The following is a 20,840-nucleotide window of genomic DNA, read 5'->3' as shown; positions in this document are numbered from 1 at the left end:
ATAGAAGGCGAAGGATCTCAGACTTCTTGGTGCCCCTTTTCCTTAACAGCTTGTCACTGCTGTACCTGATTGGGGTTGACTTTAAATGCAGAAGTGTGTCAATGCCGAAACATTGAGATCCAGATGCATGAATCAATCGATCTCACCATGTACGATGGATTAATGACGATAAAACCAAAACACCCGAATCACCATTGGCAATCCCTCAGGATTCAGTTGAATCACTATTCTCTCTTGGCTGTATTTTCACGAAATTCAACGTGGGAGAACGTGAATTGCACGTGACGTCATCGCGACTCGATTGAATATCGTCGCGTCACGAGTGGAGATACCAAATATAGAAGAACAACTTTGGAATTCCTAAGCAGGTCTTTAGGGAAATTAAATCAGAGACAACTGCTGTTCATGTACAACAACTTGTCTTTAGTAATTCGATAGCGTATGGGGTCGTCAGGAATTTTTTGTCAGTCTGAAATTGAATTCAAGTTCAGAATATTAAGAGTTCAGGTAGATGACGTAAAATTTTGACATTCTTGCCCTTAAATGGAGTAGATTTAGAGATTCAATAGTTTTAGGTCTCGAAAAATATATAAAACTTTTTATAAAGTATTGGTAAAGTAGAAATATTTTTTTTTCGGGTTAGTACACCAGTCAATAGTTCAAAGTATTTGTCAATGAATGACAAATACTTTGTTTTGGGTAATGGCTGATGACATCAGTCCAATGTCTTGTACAACTACTGGTGAATGTTGGGGTAATTTATTACTCGGGTTTGGGTGTAATTCAGAGACGGGTATTATTGAGACGTGGAGACTTCTCGCAATTTCTACTGGGGTATTTATAAATTTGGAGCACTCATCATGTGCTCTAGCTCTCACCCTGAGCTTCATGGTTTCTACTCTCGTTTTTTCGGGCATACCTTGCAGAGGATTGAGGGATGCGATACAAGTGAAAAAAAATTTTAATGGGTGAGGATTGCGCCTGAAGACAAGATGAAGAGTGTAATGTCATAATAAAATGTCATTAACATTTTTCTATCATAATAAAATATTATTAATGACATTTTTCTATGATAATAAAATTTTTAGGGACAGAAAAAATCGTTTTATCGAGAGGAAAGTAATTTTTGCAACATAAAATTATTCGTCAACTAAATATATTGGTCCTATAAATAATGAAGCCCTTGAGATGATAATGTAGTTTTCAGTCGTATCCGTTGGAGTTTTTGAAAAAGTTGCGGAAAATTGTGCAGTTGACTGGTCACTCTGACAGCGAGACTGCTACTGAAGTAGACTGATGACACCATAAGTTTTTACTTCTCTGGGTGCCCCCACTCCACGTAGTTACCACTTGTAACCATGTCCCCCACTCCTAAAATCAATGTTAAACCTTATGCTGACTTCAGTATAGTTACCGAATCGGCTGACGGGACGACACCCCCATTGCATGTGGCGCCCTCGCTCTTTTGGGGTGCAGTATTAAAATGCCGCTGGGGTCACTCAAACCCCCAGAACCTCCAGAGCCTCTACTTCAGTGAATCCTCTTCGTCAACAATCATGAAGCCTGAGGGAAAACTTGAAAAATCCTCGAGATTCCACAAAAACAAAACTGAAAAAGATGAATCCAGAATAAAAAAGCCCTTCGATAAAAAGACCTACAGATTAAAAAAGTACAGCAACAAATACAAAGGCATGTATAAATGTTGGAGCGGAACCTCTAGGTTAAGCCTTACGGATCTTGTCATAATAATTACATACTATTTTGCTTCGATTGTTGAATTGTTATTTCAGTGGAGCAGTGGGAAGATCGAAGGAAAAAAGCTGTGCTACGTGGGTTCTACAAAGACCTTGAGAGAGAAAACAAAAATGCTCCATCTAAGCCGTCACTAATTTCCTCAGACAATCCCCATGAGGAAAATAAAGAGAAGTGAGTAACACAACTCCTGGACCAACAGGACCAATCGATTGTTAATCAATAATTATTTTTAATAGACAGCCGAAGAAGAAGCGGAATGCCTTCCACTCAGCGAAACTTGAATTTCAGAGGAAATTGGACGAGAAGAAACAGAGAAAAGAAGAAATCATGAGGGCGAAAGCGGAAAGGGAGGAGGCACTCCAGAAATATAAACAAAAACGAATGGAGAATTACAAGAAGCTGTCAAAAAAGACGAGAAAGGGCCAGCCTGTTATGAAAGATAGATTAGAAATGTTGTTAGAGAAAATCCAACAGACGACCTGATAAGAATAAATAAATAAATGTATATTCTCATTTTTTACTCCATTTCGATTAGTACAATTACATTAATCTCGTAATTAAGAATTCTTCACAAATGAAAAAGCAGACAGAAAAGAAAATTGATGAGTAATTATCTCGAGCAAACACAATTATTCTCAGAAAATATTAAAATACTCACCCTGCGAGATAATTATTTTTGGCATTCGATTCAGTAAAATATCGTAACGCACATGTTGATGGATGTAATTTGAAGGGAAGTAATTGAAGCGTAAATATCAGAAGTTTAATTTTTGTGTCGGCTGGAAATATTCAAATAATAATTATTCCCGCGCTACATGCGCAGTGGTGAAACGCAGGCGCAGGTCATCAGAATGCGCAACCGATTCGACGAAATGGTTGATATGTTTCACGTTGCAGCCGTGAAGAAAGTTGGAGCCAGCAGGGGCCAGTTGGTTGCAAATGGCGACAGCCACTAAATTCGTGGCACCGACTCGCGTTTAATTAACGCCTCTCCCCTTCCCTCCCCCCGGTGAAAAATTAACGCGACCCTAAAGTTGGCGATAAAAAACACGACATTTCCCATCGGTACGTACAAAAATTTACTCCATCAATAAATTCCTGATCCCACTATCCAAAAATATAAAAAAAAAAGAAGAGCTTTTGAGGTAGTTGGCAGGGAGGATTTTCCCACAGCAAAATCTCCGGGTCTTCATTTTTTTCATTTAAACATTTCACAGTCATCATTACTGAATACACCACTCAATTCTCTAATCAATCATTATAATTGTCATTTAAGATCAGATTTATCTCGACCCATGGGTTGGAATGGAATCCGGTGAGTTAATTTATCAGGGAAAAAAAAACAGATTTCCATTCTCCACCGCTCGATCTTTGACTTTTGGGTGTTGCGCGCGCGGTTGTTAGACAAACTCCTGTCAAAAAATTACATATGTCCCTTGATTTCTATTTAATTACAACTTATTTGGTGAATTGGGTCGTGTCATTCGGTGTCTCTGGTAGTTCTTACGCAGTACCTACATGGTGTATTGTAGGACCATTTGATGAGTGAATTGATAAAGTGGGTGGAATTATTTCGTCCCAAGATTGTTTGGTAATCCAGTCAATGCCACCGAGATTATATCGATTACGTTGATTATACTGATTACATTAATTACTCCAATCCAATCCCCCACTGACTATCTCCTGGCAAATCAATTTTATACTCCAACATATTTTTTACGATTGCGAGCCATCTGGAAATTGAATACGAAGAGGAGTACATAGTGATTGTCATTAATCAATTATTTCCATTGTTCCTATTGTGTCTATTGTTATTAACAATTACCACATGATATTTTGTTGGACTCGTGTCAATATTCACCTAGTGAATTTTATCTCAATTTTTTTAGAGCAATCGATGAGTTTGACATTGGGTAATCGTTTTGATTGTTATTCATTGATTGTTCAATTGTTTTTAACAATTACCAGGTGGTCCTGTGCCGGATAAATAAATCAAGATGCCAGCGGTACGTGGGGATGGCATGCGTGGACTCGCTGTATTCATTTCGGACATAAGAAATTGTGAGTTATTGAATTTTCCTGCAACAATCTGTTCCATCAATTTAACTCGAGTGGTTGTTCATAAATTGTATGACAATCGAGTGGTCAACAATGGACATCACGATTCTGTCTGGCTAGACAATTGATATCATAAGTTCAGATGCATGTGTGGCATCGCTAATGAGTTTTCCAGGCGTACTCACTTGTGCACGGGATAAATTGTCATTGAGATGAGAGATTTCTGCTCTTTTAATTTTTTTTTTTCATACGTGTGCGTGATGCAAGGGGGCGGAGCACTGATAGAGCACTATCTTTCGATACAGAGCGGTTTATGGGATTTATTTTCTCCCTTTTGCGGAAGACACACAACAGTCGAGTCGTTGGAGTGAATTTATCTAATTGGGGGATTTGTGGAGGCTGGGGTATTGTTGTCAAAGGAAGGTCGTTGCATGAATTTTTAATACGTCGTCTCTAAAAAGGTCAGGCCAAGTGGCACTGTGCCATTCCTAACTCATCCCTTCTTTGTGTTATTTGAATAGTCGATCTTGTATCGATATTGCTGTATTAGTACTCAATCACACGAATCTATCTAAAAATAATTAAACACCAAAGATATCGAACGGATTTTACTCGTGCCGAATTAATCGTTCGTTAAATTAAAAAAAAAAAAATTGATTGCTCCGCACATGCGAAGCACAATGATTTTTTTTCGATCAATAAGATAGGATTCATTTGGAACGCGGATTTGTGATTAATTAATTGATTATTAACTAGGCAAGAGCAAAGAGGCAGAGATAAAGAGGATAAATAAAGAATTGGCAAATATAAGGAGCAAATTCAAAGGTGATAAAACACTCGATGGATATCAGAAGAAAAAATATGTCTGCAAACTGCTGTTTATTTTCCTTCTCGGCCATGACATTGACTTTGGACACATGGAGGCAGTTAATTTATTATCCTCTAACAAGTATTCGGAAAAGCAAATCGTACGTATCAAAGGGTGAATGAGCGATTAATAAATATTATTTATCGATGGTTAAATGGTATTTTTTTTTGCAGGGATACCTCTTCATATCGGTTTTAGTGAATACAAACAGTGATCTCATAAAACTCATAATCCAGAGTATCAAGAATGATCTCAGCTCACGTAATCCAATTCACGTGAATCTGGCATTGCAATGTATCGCCAATATTGGTAGTAAAGAGATGGCCGAGGCATTTGGCAATGAAATACCAAAACTCCTAGTGTCTGGGTAAGTTTTGGATATAATGAACGCATAACAGACACTCAGAAAACAAAACATTATACATTATTTTCACAATTTCTGCTCATGGGATCCAGGCGTCTGGACATTAGGTAAAATCCATGAGAATTAATTTGAAGATTTGCTGAACTTGTTGATGAAGTGCCACAATGAACAATTGCTCTCAAAATTGAATTCTACCTCCACCAATTCATCTATACGAATTCAATTTGTATGAAATCTGGTAGATGTGCCACTTCGTCAATAATTCACTCGTCCAATTTCACACTGAACAAAATAACCACAATTCAGATGGAATTCTCCAGCGTCTCTATCCCCTGCCCCTCGATTTACCTTAAACTTTCTTGAATGATCTCAGAGATACGATGGATGTGGTGAAGCAGAGTGCAGCCCTCTGCCTGCTGCGTCTCCTGCGAACAGCCCCAGATGTTGTTCCAGGTGGTGAATGGACATCACGAATCGTGCACCTTCTGAATGACCAGCATCTGGGTGTAGTGACAGCAGCAGCTTCGTTGATCGACGCCCTGGTGAAGAGAAATCCTGAAGAATACAAGGGTTGTGTGAGTTTAGCTGTCTCTCGACTCAGCAGAATCGTCACATCGAGCTACACAGACCTGCAGGACTACACGTACTACTTCGTTCCAGCACCCTGGCTCTCTGTAAAACTCCTGCGACTCCTCCAGAACTATACACCCCCAGCAGAAGATCCAGGTGTACGAGGAAGACTAAACGAATGCCTAGAGACGATTCTTAACAAAGCCCAAGAGCCCCCAAAATCTAAAAAGGTCCAGCACTCGAATGCAAAGAACGCTGTTCTCTTCGAGGCGATCAGCCTCATCATCCACAACGACAGCGAGCCGAACCTCCTGGTGCGAGCTTGCAATCAACTCGGCCAATTCCTCTCAAACCGAGAGACTAATCTCCGCTATTTGGCCCTGGAATCAATGTGCCACCTGGCAACATCAGAGTTCTCTCACGAGGCTGTCAAAAAGCACCAGGAGGTCGTGATACTCTCAATGAAGATGGAGAAAGATGTGTCGGTGCGTCAGCAGGCAGTTGATCTCCTCTACGCCATGTGCGACAAGAGTAACGCCGAGGAAATTGTCCAGGAGATGCTGAATTACCTCGAGACAGCTGATTACTCCATCAGGGAAGAGATGGTCCTCAAGGTCGCTATATTGGCTGAGAAATACGCGACGGATTACACGTGGTATGTCGACGTGATCCTGAATCTCATCAGGATAGCTGGTGATTATGTGTCTGAGGAGGTATGGTACAGAGTCATTCAGATCGTTATAAATCGAGACGATGTTCAGGGATACGCTGCCAAGACTGTCTTCGAGGCACTTCAAGCACCTGCTTGTCACGAGAATATGGTCAAAGTTGGTGGTTATATTCTCGGAGAATTTGGTAATCTCATCGCCGGGGATCAGAGATCATCACCAGCTGTACAGTTTCAACTTTTACATTCCAAGTATCACCTCTGCTCACCCATGACACGAGCTCTTCTACTGTCAACTTACATCAAGTTTGTGAATTTATTCCCCGAGATCAGGGGACCCATTCAGGATGTCTTTAGACAGGACAGCAATCTCAGGAGTGCCGATGCTGAACTCCAGCAGAGAGCATCGGAGTATCTCCAGTTGAGTATAATTGCATCGACGGATGTATTAGCAACTGTCTTGGAGGAAATGCCAGCATTCCCTGAGAGAGAGTCCTCCATTCTGGCAGTTCTGAAAAAGAAAAAACCAGGGCGAGTGCCAGAGAATGAGATCAGAGAGAGCAAGAGTCCAGCGCCCAATACCAATCATCATGCAGAGGCCCCTTCTGCCATTTCTGTTGCCAATGTTAATAATTCATCGGCGGATTTGTTGGGACTCTCTACACCCCCTTCATCGCAGCCTACTAGCAATACTGGAGTTCTTCTGGATGTTCTCGGTGATATCTATAACATGCCCAACAAAGTTGGTGCTACTAATGGTGCACAGAATACGTATAATCCGAAAAAGTTTGTCTGTAAAAACAATGGAGTTCTATTCGAGAATGATTTAATTCAGATCGGTGTGAAATCAGAATTCCGACAGAATCTTGGGCGAATTGGTCTGTTCTATGGCAACAAAACGCAGTATGCACTTAATAATTTTGCTGTACAGCTGTCCTGGTCGGAGGAAGACCAGATGAAGCTCGCTGTGCAGGTGAAACCGGTGGATCCTGTGCTGGAAGCTGGTGCTCAGATACAGCAGATGATCAATGCTGAGTGCGTCGATGACTACAACGATACACCTGCAATGCTCATATCGTTTGTGTACAACAATGTGCCACAGAAGATAACGATGAAATTGCCACTGACGATAAATAAATTCTTCGAGCCCACGGAAATGAATGGCGAGTCTTTCTTCGCAAGATGGAAGAATCTTGGTGGTGCTAATCAGCAGCGTTCGCAGAAAATCTTCAAGGCCCAAACACCGATGGATCTCCAGCAGGTTCGCACTAAGCTCCAGGGCTTTGGAATGCAACTGCTGGACGGCATCGATCCGAATCCTGACAATTTCGTATGCGCTGGGATTGTCCACATGAGAGCACAACAGGTCGGGTGTCTTCTGCGTCTCGAGCCGAATAAACAAGCGCAGGTAAATACTCATTAATGACAGATGGATTTCCTCGAGAAATATTTAGCTTTGGGTGAACATTTCTCGGTTTAATTGCGAGAGTAGAAGGGAATTTTGCACTGCTGCCTGGGATCGAAAGCTTATCAGTTGTCATGGCAATAGTTCAGCGGTATTATTTTCTTAATCATCTGGGACATGGCGTTCGGCAATTGCACGAAATAATATAATACGAGCTTCACTGGATCATGAATGAATTAGCCTCAGGCCCATATTTATCAGGGTTTCCAACCCAAACACTCTAACTACGTTATGCAATTGAATAATTCACGAATGTTAAGCATGCGTTACACTCGGCACTAATCTAGGGCCGGTTTTTCGTTGAATTACTCGTGGTTCACTCATAATTCAAGTTAAATCTAGCGCCTCTACTTTCCTCTACATCAGGGGAATTATTTCCCTGACTGCGTGAATGAATACACAATTTTTAATGTTTCTATCGTAAACATAGGGCCCGCCATTTTTAACCGCAAATGAATTATTTATTGGAAATTGAGGTACTTTAAGAAAAAAAATGGAAAATTAAATGCCCGGAGAAGAGTTGAAGTAGAATTAAATTTGTGTCACTAATACACATCGTAAACACTTGAAACTTTTTTTTGAATTCTCGAGATAATCCAATTAGAAGGGTCGATTCCAAGAAAAACGCTCCCCAAATTCGAGACATTCATTCAGAACTACGGAACATATTCTTTAAGAGAAAAATAATATCTTTAAAACAGATGGATCGATTCCAAGAAAAAAATAGGGAAATTAAAGGTCGATAGGAGAGTTAAACCCAATATAATAAAACTTTATTATCATAATAAAATAAGATAAAACGGAGGAAATTTTGAAAAAATTGAAAAATTTACAGATGTTCCGGTTAACCGTGCGCTCGAGCAAAGAGTCAATGTCAATAGAGGTATGCGATCTCCTGGTGGACCAATTTTAAAGTGCCCCTGAGGTACTCACAAGGACACAGAAACATCAGCTCACCAATGTTCTGTTAATTTATGCAACCCCGAAAACCCCGTGGGGACCTCACCGCTAGTTCTCAACGTACAACGAGGACACTGTTGTTGATATTACCTTGGTGATGTATCCGCATGTATCCCAAGATTATACTCATGATGGCACATCACGTGCATAAAGCATCTTTAATCATGCCAAGCCTCATTATTCGAGATAATTCAAGATGTGATAACGACGACATTGTTGATGAAGAAATGAACAAAAGACCTGTCACATTTGGCGAGAGTACCACATTGGGATGAAAATACGTTGAAGGACAGTATTAAGTCCAGAATTTAATTATTCATTTTTGTATTGATTCAGTTCATAATATCGCTCATCCATCTATTTTGTTTTTTTTTTAATCTTTCGATTTGTTAATTCTCCCACCGTGAAGCACTGAGGAATGGCTATTATTTTAAATCAATAGAAATCAGTAGACTTGCTCCTGAGTCTTCCCTGTGGTGCTCTGCGGTCTGTCTTCTTGCTGTATGTCTCATTTTTCCAGTTTATCGCGTGTTATCTTGTGTCTGCCCTCTGTGTCAGAAATCAACGCGTGGGCTTTTACTTCTCCCTGGGCCTGACGATAATAGCTGTATAATATTAATATTCATTTACCGTAAGTCCAGTGTTATTTAATGAAGCTCAAAAATGCAGAAAACTTTTGCTCTCCCGTCTGACGGTTTACGCCCCAGATTTTTCTTTTGTCGTTGTCACTAGAATTTCTGTTCTTTTTTTTCTGGTTCATCAGTGACTCGCAAAAAATCATCGAATGAGAATTATACGAGTCGTTAATTTTTTTTTTATCCTATTTTTAATTTCTATGGATTTTCTTTGGCTCTTGGAGGGAAATGATTGAACTATCTCAATGCAGTTATTCATTAAATTGTAAAGGTAGTACCATAATTGTACATAAATGTCACGCTGATTGTTCGTAGCAGTTGACGTGAGAGATTATTAATGAGAAGAACGTGTGAGTTTATTCGTGAATTTATGGAGAAGCTATTCTCGCTGTCAGACAACCGCTACGCTTTTTTTTCTGAATTTGTTTTTATTATTTTTTTTTTTGTTGCACTGTTAAATGCTCCAGGTCACTGTCTGTCGTGATCCGTCGTAAGGTGTATCTTTTTTTTTTGTTCACTGTAATCTGTGACGCTTTTTTCTGTGCATTCATATAATTCTGATGAATTGTAAAAGAATTTCAAAGTAAATTATAATAATTCAGTGAATTGGCTTTTTTTTTCATTTCGATTATGAGGGATAGAAGGGGATACTGAAGTTTTGGTTTTATTTTTAATTGTTATTGATACGAGAATAATATCCGGTGGAGAACCGGTTGGACAGGACGTTAACGTGAATCTCAACAAGTCATTATATGATAATCAACTTTCTTCAGTATCCAAAGGAAATTTAATAACCAAAAAATTGAATATAAAAATACGAACAGATTATAAATCTCAGATAATGAGAATCGATCATCCCATGTTTTACAGAATATCTCGAGAGAATTTGTCTTTTGAGCTTTCAAATGATTATTTACAATAAAACATTGAGAAATCTTTATTGTACAAAGAACTTAGAGGAAAATTATGAAATAAAAATTCACAGAGGGAGTAATATTCGAATGATTAGACTATGCCTCATCGTATATTCGCAGGAGATATAAAGAAGTATATATGTATCATGAATTCGTATATAAAAGGAGAATCGTGAATTCGAGAATGAGAGGTGCACGATTGTCACAGATAAATGATAAAAATCGTGTAGACAACCCCTAAAAAAAAATCCCCTGGAATTTCTTGTATATGTTGCGTTATATTTTCCTCCCTGTCAATTTTAAATTCAGTTTCTCCATTATAAAAACGAAAATGAATTTATAATCGCCAAACTGTAAAAGAGCGAACAATCTCTGTAATTATTTGAATTATTTTTTATCGTTGAGTCCCATGTACATGTATGTTTGTAAGACACTATTGATTTATATTATTAAACAATATAATATCTCGTACCCATGTTGCATTGATTCCAGAATAAATCCACGATAATCCAAGTGAATGAATAAAATTGTCGACTATATTGCGTCGAATAAAACGGCCTCACGGGGTATAATCGTTACCACTCAGTCCGATAATCCGATAATAATACAAAGGGGATTAGAAATGAGATAAAATATGAACGAAACTGTGTGTTTATGATGTAATGTTTACAAAGAAGTACATTAGCCCTTACCGACTAAACTCGTACAATTTGAAAGTGAAATAAGACTGCCCGTTCACATTAAATTCGTGATATCATCACACGCTTAAAATTCCCATTATTTACCACCAGCGAAAATAAACTGTTGAAAATTTCAATTGCCATCTTCAAATCGATCACTTCTCCCAATCGATTTCCATTCGATCAAAAACAAAAATTCCGAAATTATTGAATTCTTCAGTTTTCCGGTATTTTCTCAGTGAAAAATTAATAATATTTTAATAGCGCAATATTTCCTGTTTAATTCTCATATTGAATGGATAAAATTAATGCAAATAGCTCAATTGAACCGGAATAAAATCGAAATCACTTATCATTCTTCCAGGTGAACTACTGGAATTTCATGACAAAATTATGGAAAGACTTTTGCTGAATAATTCATGTGGGTGTTCAGTGCCCATGGAAAGTTGATTTCCATATTATTGGAACTTCTTGTGAGATGGTGGAAGCTCCCGAGATACAATGATTTTTCAATTTCCCATTGAAGACTCCAATTAGAAATTTTCACATCAGAATACGCTCGCAGTTGGATTAACAAATTGATAATAATTGATAAGCGTTCAGCTTTTGGCTCGTCTTTCGCTCTAATTTCTCCACTGGCTCAACACAAAACGCTCATACAATTGTCACGACAATACATCATCAATATCATTCTGTAAAACCATCTGGATCAGGCTGCTTGACAATTGTACGGGATGAAACAATAGAACAACCGTTTGATGATGAATGAATCGTACGACCGCGCGTCTTATCGGAGTCGCCGAACCAAATACATTATATAATTGAATAAATACTAAAATATATATTACACTTAATCCTAATCTAAACTGATCACTAGTTTACCCTTATTAACGTCTCTGAGATCGACAAATTTAAACCGAAAATTGATGATACAATATTTATCAATAATTGGCACTATTGTAGAGATTGACTTTCATCAGTCAGAATAATCAATATCTCATTAAATGATGAATTCTGGCATTATTTCGCACTCGTTAATGCAACAGCAACTGGTGAACTGATAAACTGATGAATTATAATCCAATAAAAAAAAATCCACATAACGAAGAAAACGAATCATTACAATTAAAATTATTGATAAAACCGTACGCATGAGCTGGGAAAATGTCTTTGGTTATATACAAAAAACTGTATATGTGATCGACTAAATATGTACACAGAGACAAAAATTTTCAAAATAAATGGAGATGATATAAATATATATATATACTGCGAGTGCAAAATAGTTAGGATTCTGTACATGTTTATTTCTGAGCGCAGAATGCATTGATTTTTAGAACTTTTTTTTTTCTTTTTTTTTAGTTTAGGTGATTGATACGAAAGAGTGAACGAGTATTATTGTGAATTCGATTGGGCATCGATATCCATCGTGAGTCGAAATATCAAATTGTATTTCCAGATCGAATAAATATATATGTACAACTGCTGTTGAACCACCGTTTTGACTAGTTTTTTTTTTCTGGGGTATATCTATTGATTGATTTTAAAACCTCTGCATCGAGTGCTTTTGGGCTGCACGGAGGTCAGCCTCGATGTCCTGAGCAAGAATAATTTCTCGCTCTTTCTCTTGGTTGTCGTTGAGCTCGTCGTCGTCCTCATTAACTAGAGAGCTCTCCTCGCCAGTACTTTTGGCATCTTCAGGGGCCAGAAATAGACTCTTGTGGCTCTTGCACTTTCCGTGGTAATCAGCATTGTCCAGGGCGTGACGGTGACACGAGTCGCAGACTGTGTCGGTTTTCGAGGTGCAGGGATGAGCCTCGTAGAGTCCTGGACCACATCTCGAGCAGATCCAACAAGGCTGGAGACTGTGATGGGGACTGTAACTTCCACGCGCACATTTACTACATTCCGTGTCTTTTTCGGGGGTGCAAGCTGTTGATACACCCCATCCTGGGGCGCATTTCGTGCATCTGGAGTCGCCTCTGTGGTGTCTGATTCTCGGTCTTCCCTCAGACGTCTAAAAAAAAATTAATAACCATTTGTGAATATCTCCTGAAAATCGTTATTCATGTTCTACATAAAATATCAAATATTCATGAATATGTTTTTGCATTTTTACAGTCTACCTGTTAAAATAATGAATTTTTTGTAAAGACTTTTTTTCTAGATCTCAATGAGCTCTAGAGAAAAGAATGGGACGTAAATTTAGCTGTCAGCGTTGGTTTTGGAGATATTTTGGAAAAATAAGGTCAGTTGGCAAGAGCTGTTAGCACTTGGCTGGTGAATTATTTCGAATGTTTATGAAATAACGAAAGAGACGCGGCGAAATGACTTTAGCACAAATTCATTGAAATGTAGTCCATTTCTCCTATTGGTGCCATAAAAATGTAGAGGTGCATTATAATGTTGAACAGGTGTACGAGAGGGACGTGGGCCAGCTGACATTGGAGGCACCTTGCACAGTTCCTTCCGCCTCCATCCTTCGAAAAAGGATACATGTACAACTGTTTTATGTATTCTTCATGCATAAACTATACCACAGTCTCGATAAGGATCCTTGGCACAGAAGCAGCCCGAGGGAACTAACGTACATTTTTTATTTCTCACCCCCTTCAAAACTATAGCATAAATCTTGCTCGTCGAAAAAATTTCATCCTTCGCGAACCCGTGGGAAGTGGATTGTATTTTTTTTTTCTCCCCCTTTTTCTTCACCCTCGACTCAACAGCTGCCACCCACACCCACAAGCCTCCCAGGTTCAGCTCAAGAGGAGCGAGAGAGACGAGTGCTTGAATTTTTTTTTAGGATCTCAAATCGGCAGGTATAATTATCGAGCCCGGGGCTACTGAACCTGCATTTTTATTTCAGCTATTTTTGTTCGTTGAAGAAATCACCCGTTATAGAAATAATTTCCTCCCCCTTCTCTGGTGATTTTTTTAATTTTCAGAGCAGTAATTGGGTTTCAATGGTGACGATTTGCTGAACTCTTGAAATTAAAGTTGAGGTTTACAATTAGTTGCGGAAAGGTAAACTGGGATGGGTGAATTTTTTATGACTCCATTTTTTAGCGAATATCTGGGAGGTAAAGGGTCATACTGATATTTTGATAGATACCATTTTTATAGCTCTCATATTTTCCTATATAAAATTTTTATGCTAAAAAATCGATATGTTCCTTCAATTCCGAGATATTCGGTGAATATTGGCACCGAAAAAAATGTACTTGTCCTAGTTTACCACTGGGTTGCTGAAATATTGTATTAACATTATTAATCAATACTAATTACTTGAATCTTCTTGAATGTTGCAGTTATTTTCGAAGATCTAAAGAATTTGATCTCTTTGATCTCATATTTTTCGTCAAATTATTTTCACAGGGGAATATTTCAAGGGAAATTCTGGACATTCGAGGGAGAAAATCTTGTCAAAGAATTTTCCAACGCTGAAGATATCACCGATGGAAAAGGTGGTCTGAATAAGTGGAAGTCATTGATACGAAATAACGAGGATTCCCATGAAAGGAACCATCTGTACATGACTCCAGTGGCAGATGTCGAAGGCACGCGCCAGCAGTCGCCAAACTCAGGTGCATCTCCACCAACAGTTGGTGATACGTGTTGTTCATTAAAATAAATAATTTATCTAACACCACACCTCTCTGCCAATCAATCCAATGACAGCTGATATAATCAATGAAATAATCCGTGGAAATTCCACTGGAGACATTCGTGTCACAATTTTTTATGGCAGGCAGAAGTTATTTAATCCCTCGTCTTTTCTTTTCCCATCTGCCCACTGAATAATACATTCCTGTAATTTTTAATGCACGAATGAGATCGACGAGGCAATCTGAATATTTCACACTGCTGAATATCCGAAGATAGTCCCACCAGAAATTTTCATTACCCAAGAATACTACAGTATTGAAGTGCAATGTGGAGGAGAATTCAGATCATCTGACGTCAGGAAAATTGGACGGATAACAGAAATCCAATGAATTCCATTCTTTCTCTTCTGAACTAGTCAAAAGTACATAAAAAATCCATACGTTTCCAGGAGACTAGTCCATTTTCATTCGAAATTTCAAATTGCCCGCAATTTTCGCGCGCTAATACTGGGAATTACCCCGAAATAAAAATTACTCGAATTCAATAACTAGAACTTCAGAAACTTCAGTGAAATTATTTATTATTAGTATTATTATTAATTAAGCGCTGTAGTATTAATTTTTTTGTTGGAAGAATCGGAAATATTTTGGAAAATTCTAGGGATTTCTGGGGATTAAGGGGAATTTTTAGTAAATAGTGGATGAGGGGTATGATAAATATGACTTGACGATATTGAATTTCTAAAAAAAAATTCTCGTGTGCCAAAACTTCAAAGGGCGAAAATTTAATCCCAAAATTGGTGTTCACGTCACACTCAAATGCACAGCTCGAATTACCCTAGGGTGTTGGAATGCAATATTAAATTAAAACGACCTTCGAGACTTTCCACCCCCTGGCACAATTGCGTGCCCACATTTCTGTGTGTGGAGTCAAATGTTATGCCCCATGTACAACCAGACAATATTTCCCAGCAGGATATCCACCTGAAAATTTTCCCTGAATTGTTTATCAGATAATTGTCAACTTTTCATAAATATTCTGTTGTCCGTTGTCTAACTAAAAATATCGTCCAACCATAGAGAGATATTCAAGAATAATTATGTATTTAATTACAGTTTAATTAATTGAGATACCGATTGAGATTGCAATATTCTTAAATGACGGAAAATGTCTTGTATTTTATTGCGGGTCAAAAATTCTGGAGGGAAGCAGATGTGAACTCGGTTTATGATGATGTTAGCAACTTCAATTGTACCGCAATATCTCAGATTTATGGAAGATGGAGAATTTTTATAGTTTTTTTCTTCTCATCCCTCTTGCTTCGCTCTGCATGAAAGCTCGGAGTATAAAATTTTCAATGTTCAGTTTAAATTTACAGATATAGAGTTAAGAAAATCTGACACTCAAATTCCTGGCACATCTACTCCAATTCTCAACGAAAAGTTAATAAAGATAAAGATTAAATTTCTATTCAATTACTCCAAATCTGGCACTCGAAATTTTCTCCAAAAGACGCCATTTTTTCTATTTCCAAATATGCATCTTCAATAATCGATTTCGTTAATTGAATTCCCTCAATATTTAACCCGGTATTTATAAAGTGCTCTCCAAATATTAATTCTCCTGAAATTTACTCTCTCACCCCTCAATGCCGCCCAATTAATTAAATAAAAAATAAAAAAATTCCAACGCTTTAATTAAAATTCCCCAAAACTCATTTCAGAGAACCCCACATCCCCCCACATCCCCCTACATCCCCCTACATCCCCCGACATCCCAAAAATCCCAACCTAATTTTCAATTTATCATAAACAACAAAAAATCGGGTTAATCCCAAAAAAATTAAAATAACGGCAAAAATAACTCGAGAAAACCCCATAAATTCTCATTAGTCGCTGTTAATGCAGATGAACTCTCATTCTTCATTAAAAAAAAAAGGGCAGCTTGGCAGTCAACAAGTTCCTTTAACAAGTCAACTGACTTTAATCATTGACAACCGAGAACTATAAACCTAGGACACACCCGGATGGGAAATAGGGTTGGGACATCGTAAATAAAGTGACTAGACGTGACAAGGATGTGTATTATGGGCGTGTATTGTTGTTCCTATTCCCCACCACCTTCTCCCCCTCCCCTTCCGCCCCCTTTAGCCCCCTAAAACCCCCCTATCCCCTTATCACCATCAAATGCACCAAACAGAGCACCAGTTCCGGAAGGAACGAGACGGGGTCACGCCACAGTGACACATCCGGTTTTTGCTATTGTTAACGCAAAAAAAAATAAATAGTGTACAGGGGAACGTGTAATGAAATGAGAAATAGCCGTCCCCCGTGCGTTATGAATGAAAAAACGGTTTTTGTGTATAACGGAAAATAAAAGGGAGGGCTGTGGAAAAATTTGTCGATTTTCCGTCAATTTTCTTGAGTTCAGACTGTCACCAGCAATCGTGCACCGGTTTGTTTCATTAATGAAGAGAATTGTTTATTTATTTATTTATTTGTTTGTATAGGAAATAAATTGAAGTTTGTGTTGCAACTCGAGTTTTAATTGAAATTGAAAAAAAAGGATTAACGCGGGAGTTTTAAAGTTGATAGAGAATTTCACGGAAATATTTTTCGATCATTTTTTCCTTTCGTCTCAAATTTTCAGGAATTATGACGCATTTTTGAGAATGAAAATCGTAATTTTCGGAATCTCCGGGGATTAATAATTGCATTTGATAATTGCAGATGATAATTGCAGATGATAACCGCAGATATTTCTACGAAAATCCTCAACAATAATAGCCAGAGGTTTTAATATTCATAAATAATTTCAACAAGTAAATAGTCTCCCCCGGAAGTCAGCCATTCCTTGCATAATAATTCCGAAATAATTACTCGAACCATGGAAATAAACGAGAATCTCAAAAATGACTCTTACTCCATCAATAATTACTGTCCAATTAATTAAAAAGGATTTTATTACTCACCCCAAAGATTTCTTGCAAGAGTAATTTCCACCGATTTTTTTTTACCGAGACTAAACTAGATTCTTAACGAATGTTAATTTATTTCGGTTTAATGAAAGTCAGAGAGCGTTTTTATTTAGATCGCGGTGAGTTCGGTGTCAAAAGAGCCTAGGGGTTAACAATGAAGACTTTTTTTATCGAAAAGGAGGAAAAAGTGGGAAACGAGTGAGGGACAATGCCATTTACCATCCAAAGAACAATGGACATAAGTCTAATGGCTTCCCACGAGTTTAAGACTCTTTTTTCCCTCGGCAATTCTTTCCCTACTCTCATCATTATATTCTCTCACCTGACGGTCATTTTTCCATATTTTCGGGGGAAACAAGTGCGTTTTAATTACGCATTAAATAATTGTCAGCCTTTCAAGTGCTTTTACGCGATATCCCACGAGATTTTTTTTTTTCAGATTTATTTAATTTCCTGCAGGGCTTCAATTCCTCCGAGAAATCACGAAGTCATTCATACTGGAGGCGTTACTCCTGCTCTCAATCCTATTATTATCCCTCACAATGAAATAAAGTATTATCGACAGCTGTTTCTATCTCGGAGAACAAAGCTCTTTCATTCGTAATAATTTTCCTCCTGGGAATTATTTTTTACCTGGCCTGGATTAAATAATAGGAAAATATTTAACAATTGCGCGTGTACGGTCAATTAAAACTTTTCTAGACTCACAATTCTCGAACTTTTTTCTTGCGAATGCATTTATTTTTCCCTGAACATTTATCATTGGACTTTTTATTGTTTTACAATAAAATTTAATTTAATTTAATTTAATTCGCAATATAAAATCCAAAATTTCGATCAAAAATCGCGAGAAGCGGACAATTGGAGAGATAATTATTTTTAAACTTTTTCTTATAGAAATGTTTATGAAATTCAACATTAATTATCAATTATCAAAGTTTCAATTATAATTACAGGCGATGCCTTTCAATTAGATTTAAATTCCGAAATGACAGAAGCTAGATTTAGAAGATTAAATAATTTTATTATGGATAACGACTGATTCGTTATCCATAATAAAATTATTTAATTACTCTCACTTAAATTAATGGATTAAAATTATTATTAAAATTTACAAATCCCCTGCGAAGACAATTAAAAAATTAAATAATAATAATAATAATAAAACTGATAATCAGAAATGAATGATTTAAAAACCCATTAGATAAACGAGCAAACAAAAGATAAAAAACAAAAAAGCTTCCTGCAATAAACAATTGGATTAAATAAATAATAATCGCTGAATGTTAATTAAATTGAATTCCGTAAATTCGGTGGAACACAAAGCCGCAGGTGTTTTGAGGAGTCAAGGACAATGAGAAAAGGAGAAAAAAGTAAATTCAAAAATCCGTTCCGGTGGGTTAAATCCACCACCGGAAGAATAACTCGTTAAAAGGATTATTTAATGGTAAAAATGGAAGAGCTGATGGTGTGGCGGGGTGAGTTTATTCTTCGAAATGAGTCCAACCAGATAAGTCTAGTTCATCGTGACCTGATAAGTTGTTTACTGTGAACTGTTGAAGCGAATCTTTTTATTTGGCAAACGTCGAATTAACCCGACACGGCTAATGGGGGCAAACTCAAGCGTCGAGACGCCCGGCGCCACTACGTCACTTCGATTACAGCAATTAAAAGCTTCATACCGCTATTAAATGCAATCAAACTTGAAAATTGTGAAAATTGACCGATTCGTTTTAAAACATCCACTATTTAACGTCTAGATTATTTCTACTTGCGCGCTGAATAATTGATTCATTCAATTTTTACCATTATCTAATCTAATCTCTCCATTTCAATTTTTCAATTTTTTTTTTAATTATTATTGAGCATGAGAATAATGAGTTATCGTTGAAAATTGGAATCATCGATTATTACTGGTGTAATTGATGTCTCAATTTTTTAATATGTTCCATATTTTTCTAATTAATCACCAATTAAAATTCCTGCAATAACAATATTAAATTGACACGTTAAAAATCATTTATCACGTTATCTAGATTCAATGATTTTTTAGATCTTCAAATCTTATCAGTGATGACCCTAAAATTCCGAATAAATTTGCATAATGAAATAATGACTAATTACTACAATATCAATCACTTATCTTACCGTAATAATTGAGATGACGAAATAAAGAGTGAATAAAGCAACAGACACTCGTCCAGCGATCATCATTATATCAAATAATGATTATTTAACGCTCCCCTTATCACTAATCACTTTAACTCAATCGAAGAGTTCAGCAATCGATTTCAGGGTCTCGATGTCGTGCAATTATCTCTAAACCTTCAGTAATCGCACATGGTTACATATAAATAAAAAATAATTTTAAATATTGGAAGGCAGGAGAGCGATGTGACTCGTGTGCCGGTCGCGTGAGGAATGAAACAACTCCAGTGCTCCAGGAGGCAGCTGCACTCCCTCGGAGCTGATGAGCTCAGCACGAGGTGCCCCACGTCACGTGGGCCCCTCCTTCAATCAACCCCCTCTTCAATTAAAACCCTTGAAAAATTTAATTCTCATGATAACGCATGTCTCAATTGCCTCCAACCACACGGAAAATTTTCGTAATTCATTTTCCCCTTTCGCATTTCATTCCGAATAAAAAATCACAAAAAAAATATTAATTTCACTAAACATTCATTATTTATTATCCTTCAATTATCAGAATCGTCAATTACAATAATTGCATTTATCATTATTATTATTAACTGTCATGATTATGTATGAAAATAATTGTATTATATTATTGTCAATATAATTGTAAATTATTGTAATTTATTCGTAAGGACGAATAAATAATTTGTAAAAATTAATATAAAATTGAATTTTCAGGGTAATTTCGGTGAGTTTTCTGTGCAAGTGGAATAGAATATAAAATAAAAATGGAATATAAAAGTGAAGTGGTCAGATATCTGAGTAGCCGCCCTCGTATAATTTTCCTCTTCAGCTGGCGCTGAGCAACAGTTTCTCAGCAGCTGACAGGCAAAAGTCGGAGAGTTGCATTCTCCTGATGTAGAGGATAAAACAGGCTGAGTAAAAAAGCAGGTGCACACACGGCACGCGACAGCCGGCAAGCCACAAGTCGCCAATCATCCGCCGAGGGACATTCGTGGCTTTCCATTTTTCGTCTCATCAGCTAAATATCGAATCACCCTAAAATCCCTCGATCCAATTAAATTCGAGATTATATGGCATCGGCTATCACATTTCCTCTATTATTTATTATATTTTTTTTCGAGGGAATTATCATTCCATTAAAAATTACCGAAAGAAGAAAAT

At 37.3% G+C, this 20,840-nt stretch overlaps 3 protein-coding genes across 5 annotated transcripts; 2 read left to right on the top strand and 1 right to left on the bottom strand.

The window, feature by feature from the left end:
• Nucleotides 1–1,464: 1,464 nt before the first annotated feature.
• LOC105264491 (thyroid transcription factor 1-associated protein 26 homolog) lies at nucleotides 1,465–2,280 on the top strand. The gene is made up of 3 exons (XM_011301397.1): nucleotides 1,465–1,689; nucleotides 1,791–1,926; nucleotides 1,992–2,280. The coding sequence occupies exons 1-3, from the start codon at nucleotides 1,557–1,559 to the stop codon at nucleotides 2,236–2,238; spliced, it is 516 nt and encodes a 171-aa protein (XP_011299699.1). The 5' UTR covers nucleotides 1,465–1,556; the 3' UTR covers nucleotides 2,239–2,280.
• Nucleotides 2,281–2,550: 270 nt separating this feature from the next.
• On the top strand, nucleotides 2,551–11,670 carry AP-2alpha (adaptor protein complex 2, subunit alpha). 3 transcript variants are annotated; one of them, XM_011301356.1, is made up of 6 exons: nucleotides 2,551–2,820; nucleotides 3,724–3,816; nucleotides 4,570–4,781; nucleotides 4,855–5,048; nucleotides 5,419–7,690; nucleotides 8,583–11,670. In XM_011301356.1, exons 2-6 carry the CDS (start codon nucleotides 3,753–3,755, stop codon nucleotides 8,658–8,660), a joined length of 2,820 nt encoding a protein of 939 aa, XP_011299658.1. In that variant the 5' UTR covers nucleotides 2,551–2,820; nucleotides 3,724–3,752; the 3' UTR covers nucleotides 8,661–11,670. The 3 variants fall into 3 exon arrangements, with proteins under 3 accessions (XP_011299658.1, XP_011299668.1, XP_011299676.1); XM_011301366.1 differs by lacking the exon at nucleotides 2,551–2,820 and adding an exon at nucleotides 2,831–3,070; XM_011301374.1 differs by lacking the exons at nucleotides 2,551–2,820; nucleotides 3,724–3,816 and adding an exon at nucleotides 3,880–4,274.
• LOC105264484 (tumor necrosis factor receptor superfamily member 5-like) lies at nucleotides 10,892–19,922 on the bottom strand. The gene is made up of 2 exons (XM_011301386.1): nucleotides 19,668–19,922; nucleotides 10,892–12,953 (listed from the first exon to the last, which is right to left on the bottom strand). The coding sequence occupies exons 1-2, from the start codon at nucleotides 19,731–19,733 to the stop codon at nucleotides 12,480–12,482; spliced, it is 540 nt and encodes a 179-aa protein (XP_011299688.1). The 5' UTR covers nucleotides 19,734–19,922; the 3' UTR covers nucleotides 10,892–12,479.
• Nucleotides 19,923–20,840: the final 918 nt, after the last annotated feature.

This window comes from Fopius arisanus, unplaced genomic scaffold (assembly GCF_000806365.1).
Source record: "Fopius arisanus strain USDA-PBARC FA_bdor unplaced genomic scaffold, ASM80636v1 scaffold00001, whole genome shotgun sequence".
NCBI classification, from domain to species: domain Eukaryota; kingdom Metazoa; phylum Arthropoda; class Insecta; order Hymenoptera; family Braconidae; genus Fopius; species Fopius arisanus.
The sequence above is the reverse complement of the archived record's forward strand: the minus strand, read 5'-3'. Positions and strand labels throughout refer to the sequence as shown.

What these genes read in the sequence shown, in the direction of transcription:
- LOC105264484 (XM_011301386.1), bottom strand. Translation starts at nt 19,733, where the DNA reads ATGATGATCGCTGGACGAGTGTCTGTTGCTTTATTCACTCTTTATTTC. An exon ending in TCGTCATCTCAATTATTACG is followed by an intron (nt 12,954 to 19,667) that starts GTAAGATAAGTG and finishes ATTTTTTTTTAG; the next exon opens with ACGTCTGAGGGAAGACCGAG.
- LOC105264491 (XM_011301397.1), top strand. Translation starts at nt 1,557, where the DNA reads ATGAAGCCTGAGGGAAAACTTGAAAAATCCTCGAGATTCCACAAAAAC. An exon ending in GTACAGCAACAAATACAAAG is followed by an intron (nt 1,690 to 1,790) that starts GCATGTATAAAT and finishes TTGTTATTTCAG; the next exon opens with TGGAGCAGTGGGAAGATCGA. An exon ending in CATGAGGAAAATAAAGAGAA is followed by an intron (nt 1,927 to 1,991) that starts GTGAGTAACACA and finishes TATTTTTAATAG; the next exon opens with ACAGCCGAAGAAGAAGCGGA.
- AP-2alpha (XM_011301356.1), top strand. Translation starts at nt 3,753, where the DNA reads ATGCCAGCGGTACGTGGGGATGGCATGCGTGGACTCGCTGTATTCATT. An exon ending in AGTATTCGGAAAAGCAAATC is followed by an intron (nt 4,782 to 4,854) that starts GTACGTATCAAA and finishes TTTTTTTTGCAG; the next exon opens with GGATACCTCTTCATATCGGT. An exon ending in CCAAAACTCCTAGTGTCTGG is followed by an intron (nt 5,049 to 5,418) that starts GTAAGTTTTGGA and finishes GAATGATCTCAG; the next exon opens with AGATACGATGGATGTGGTGA.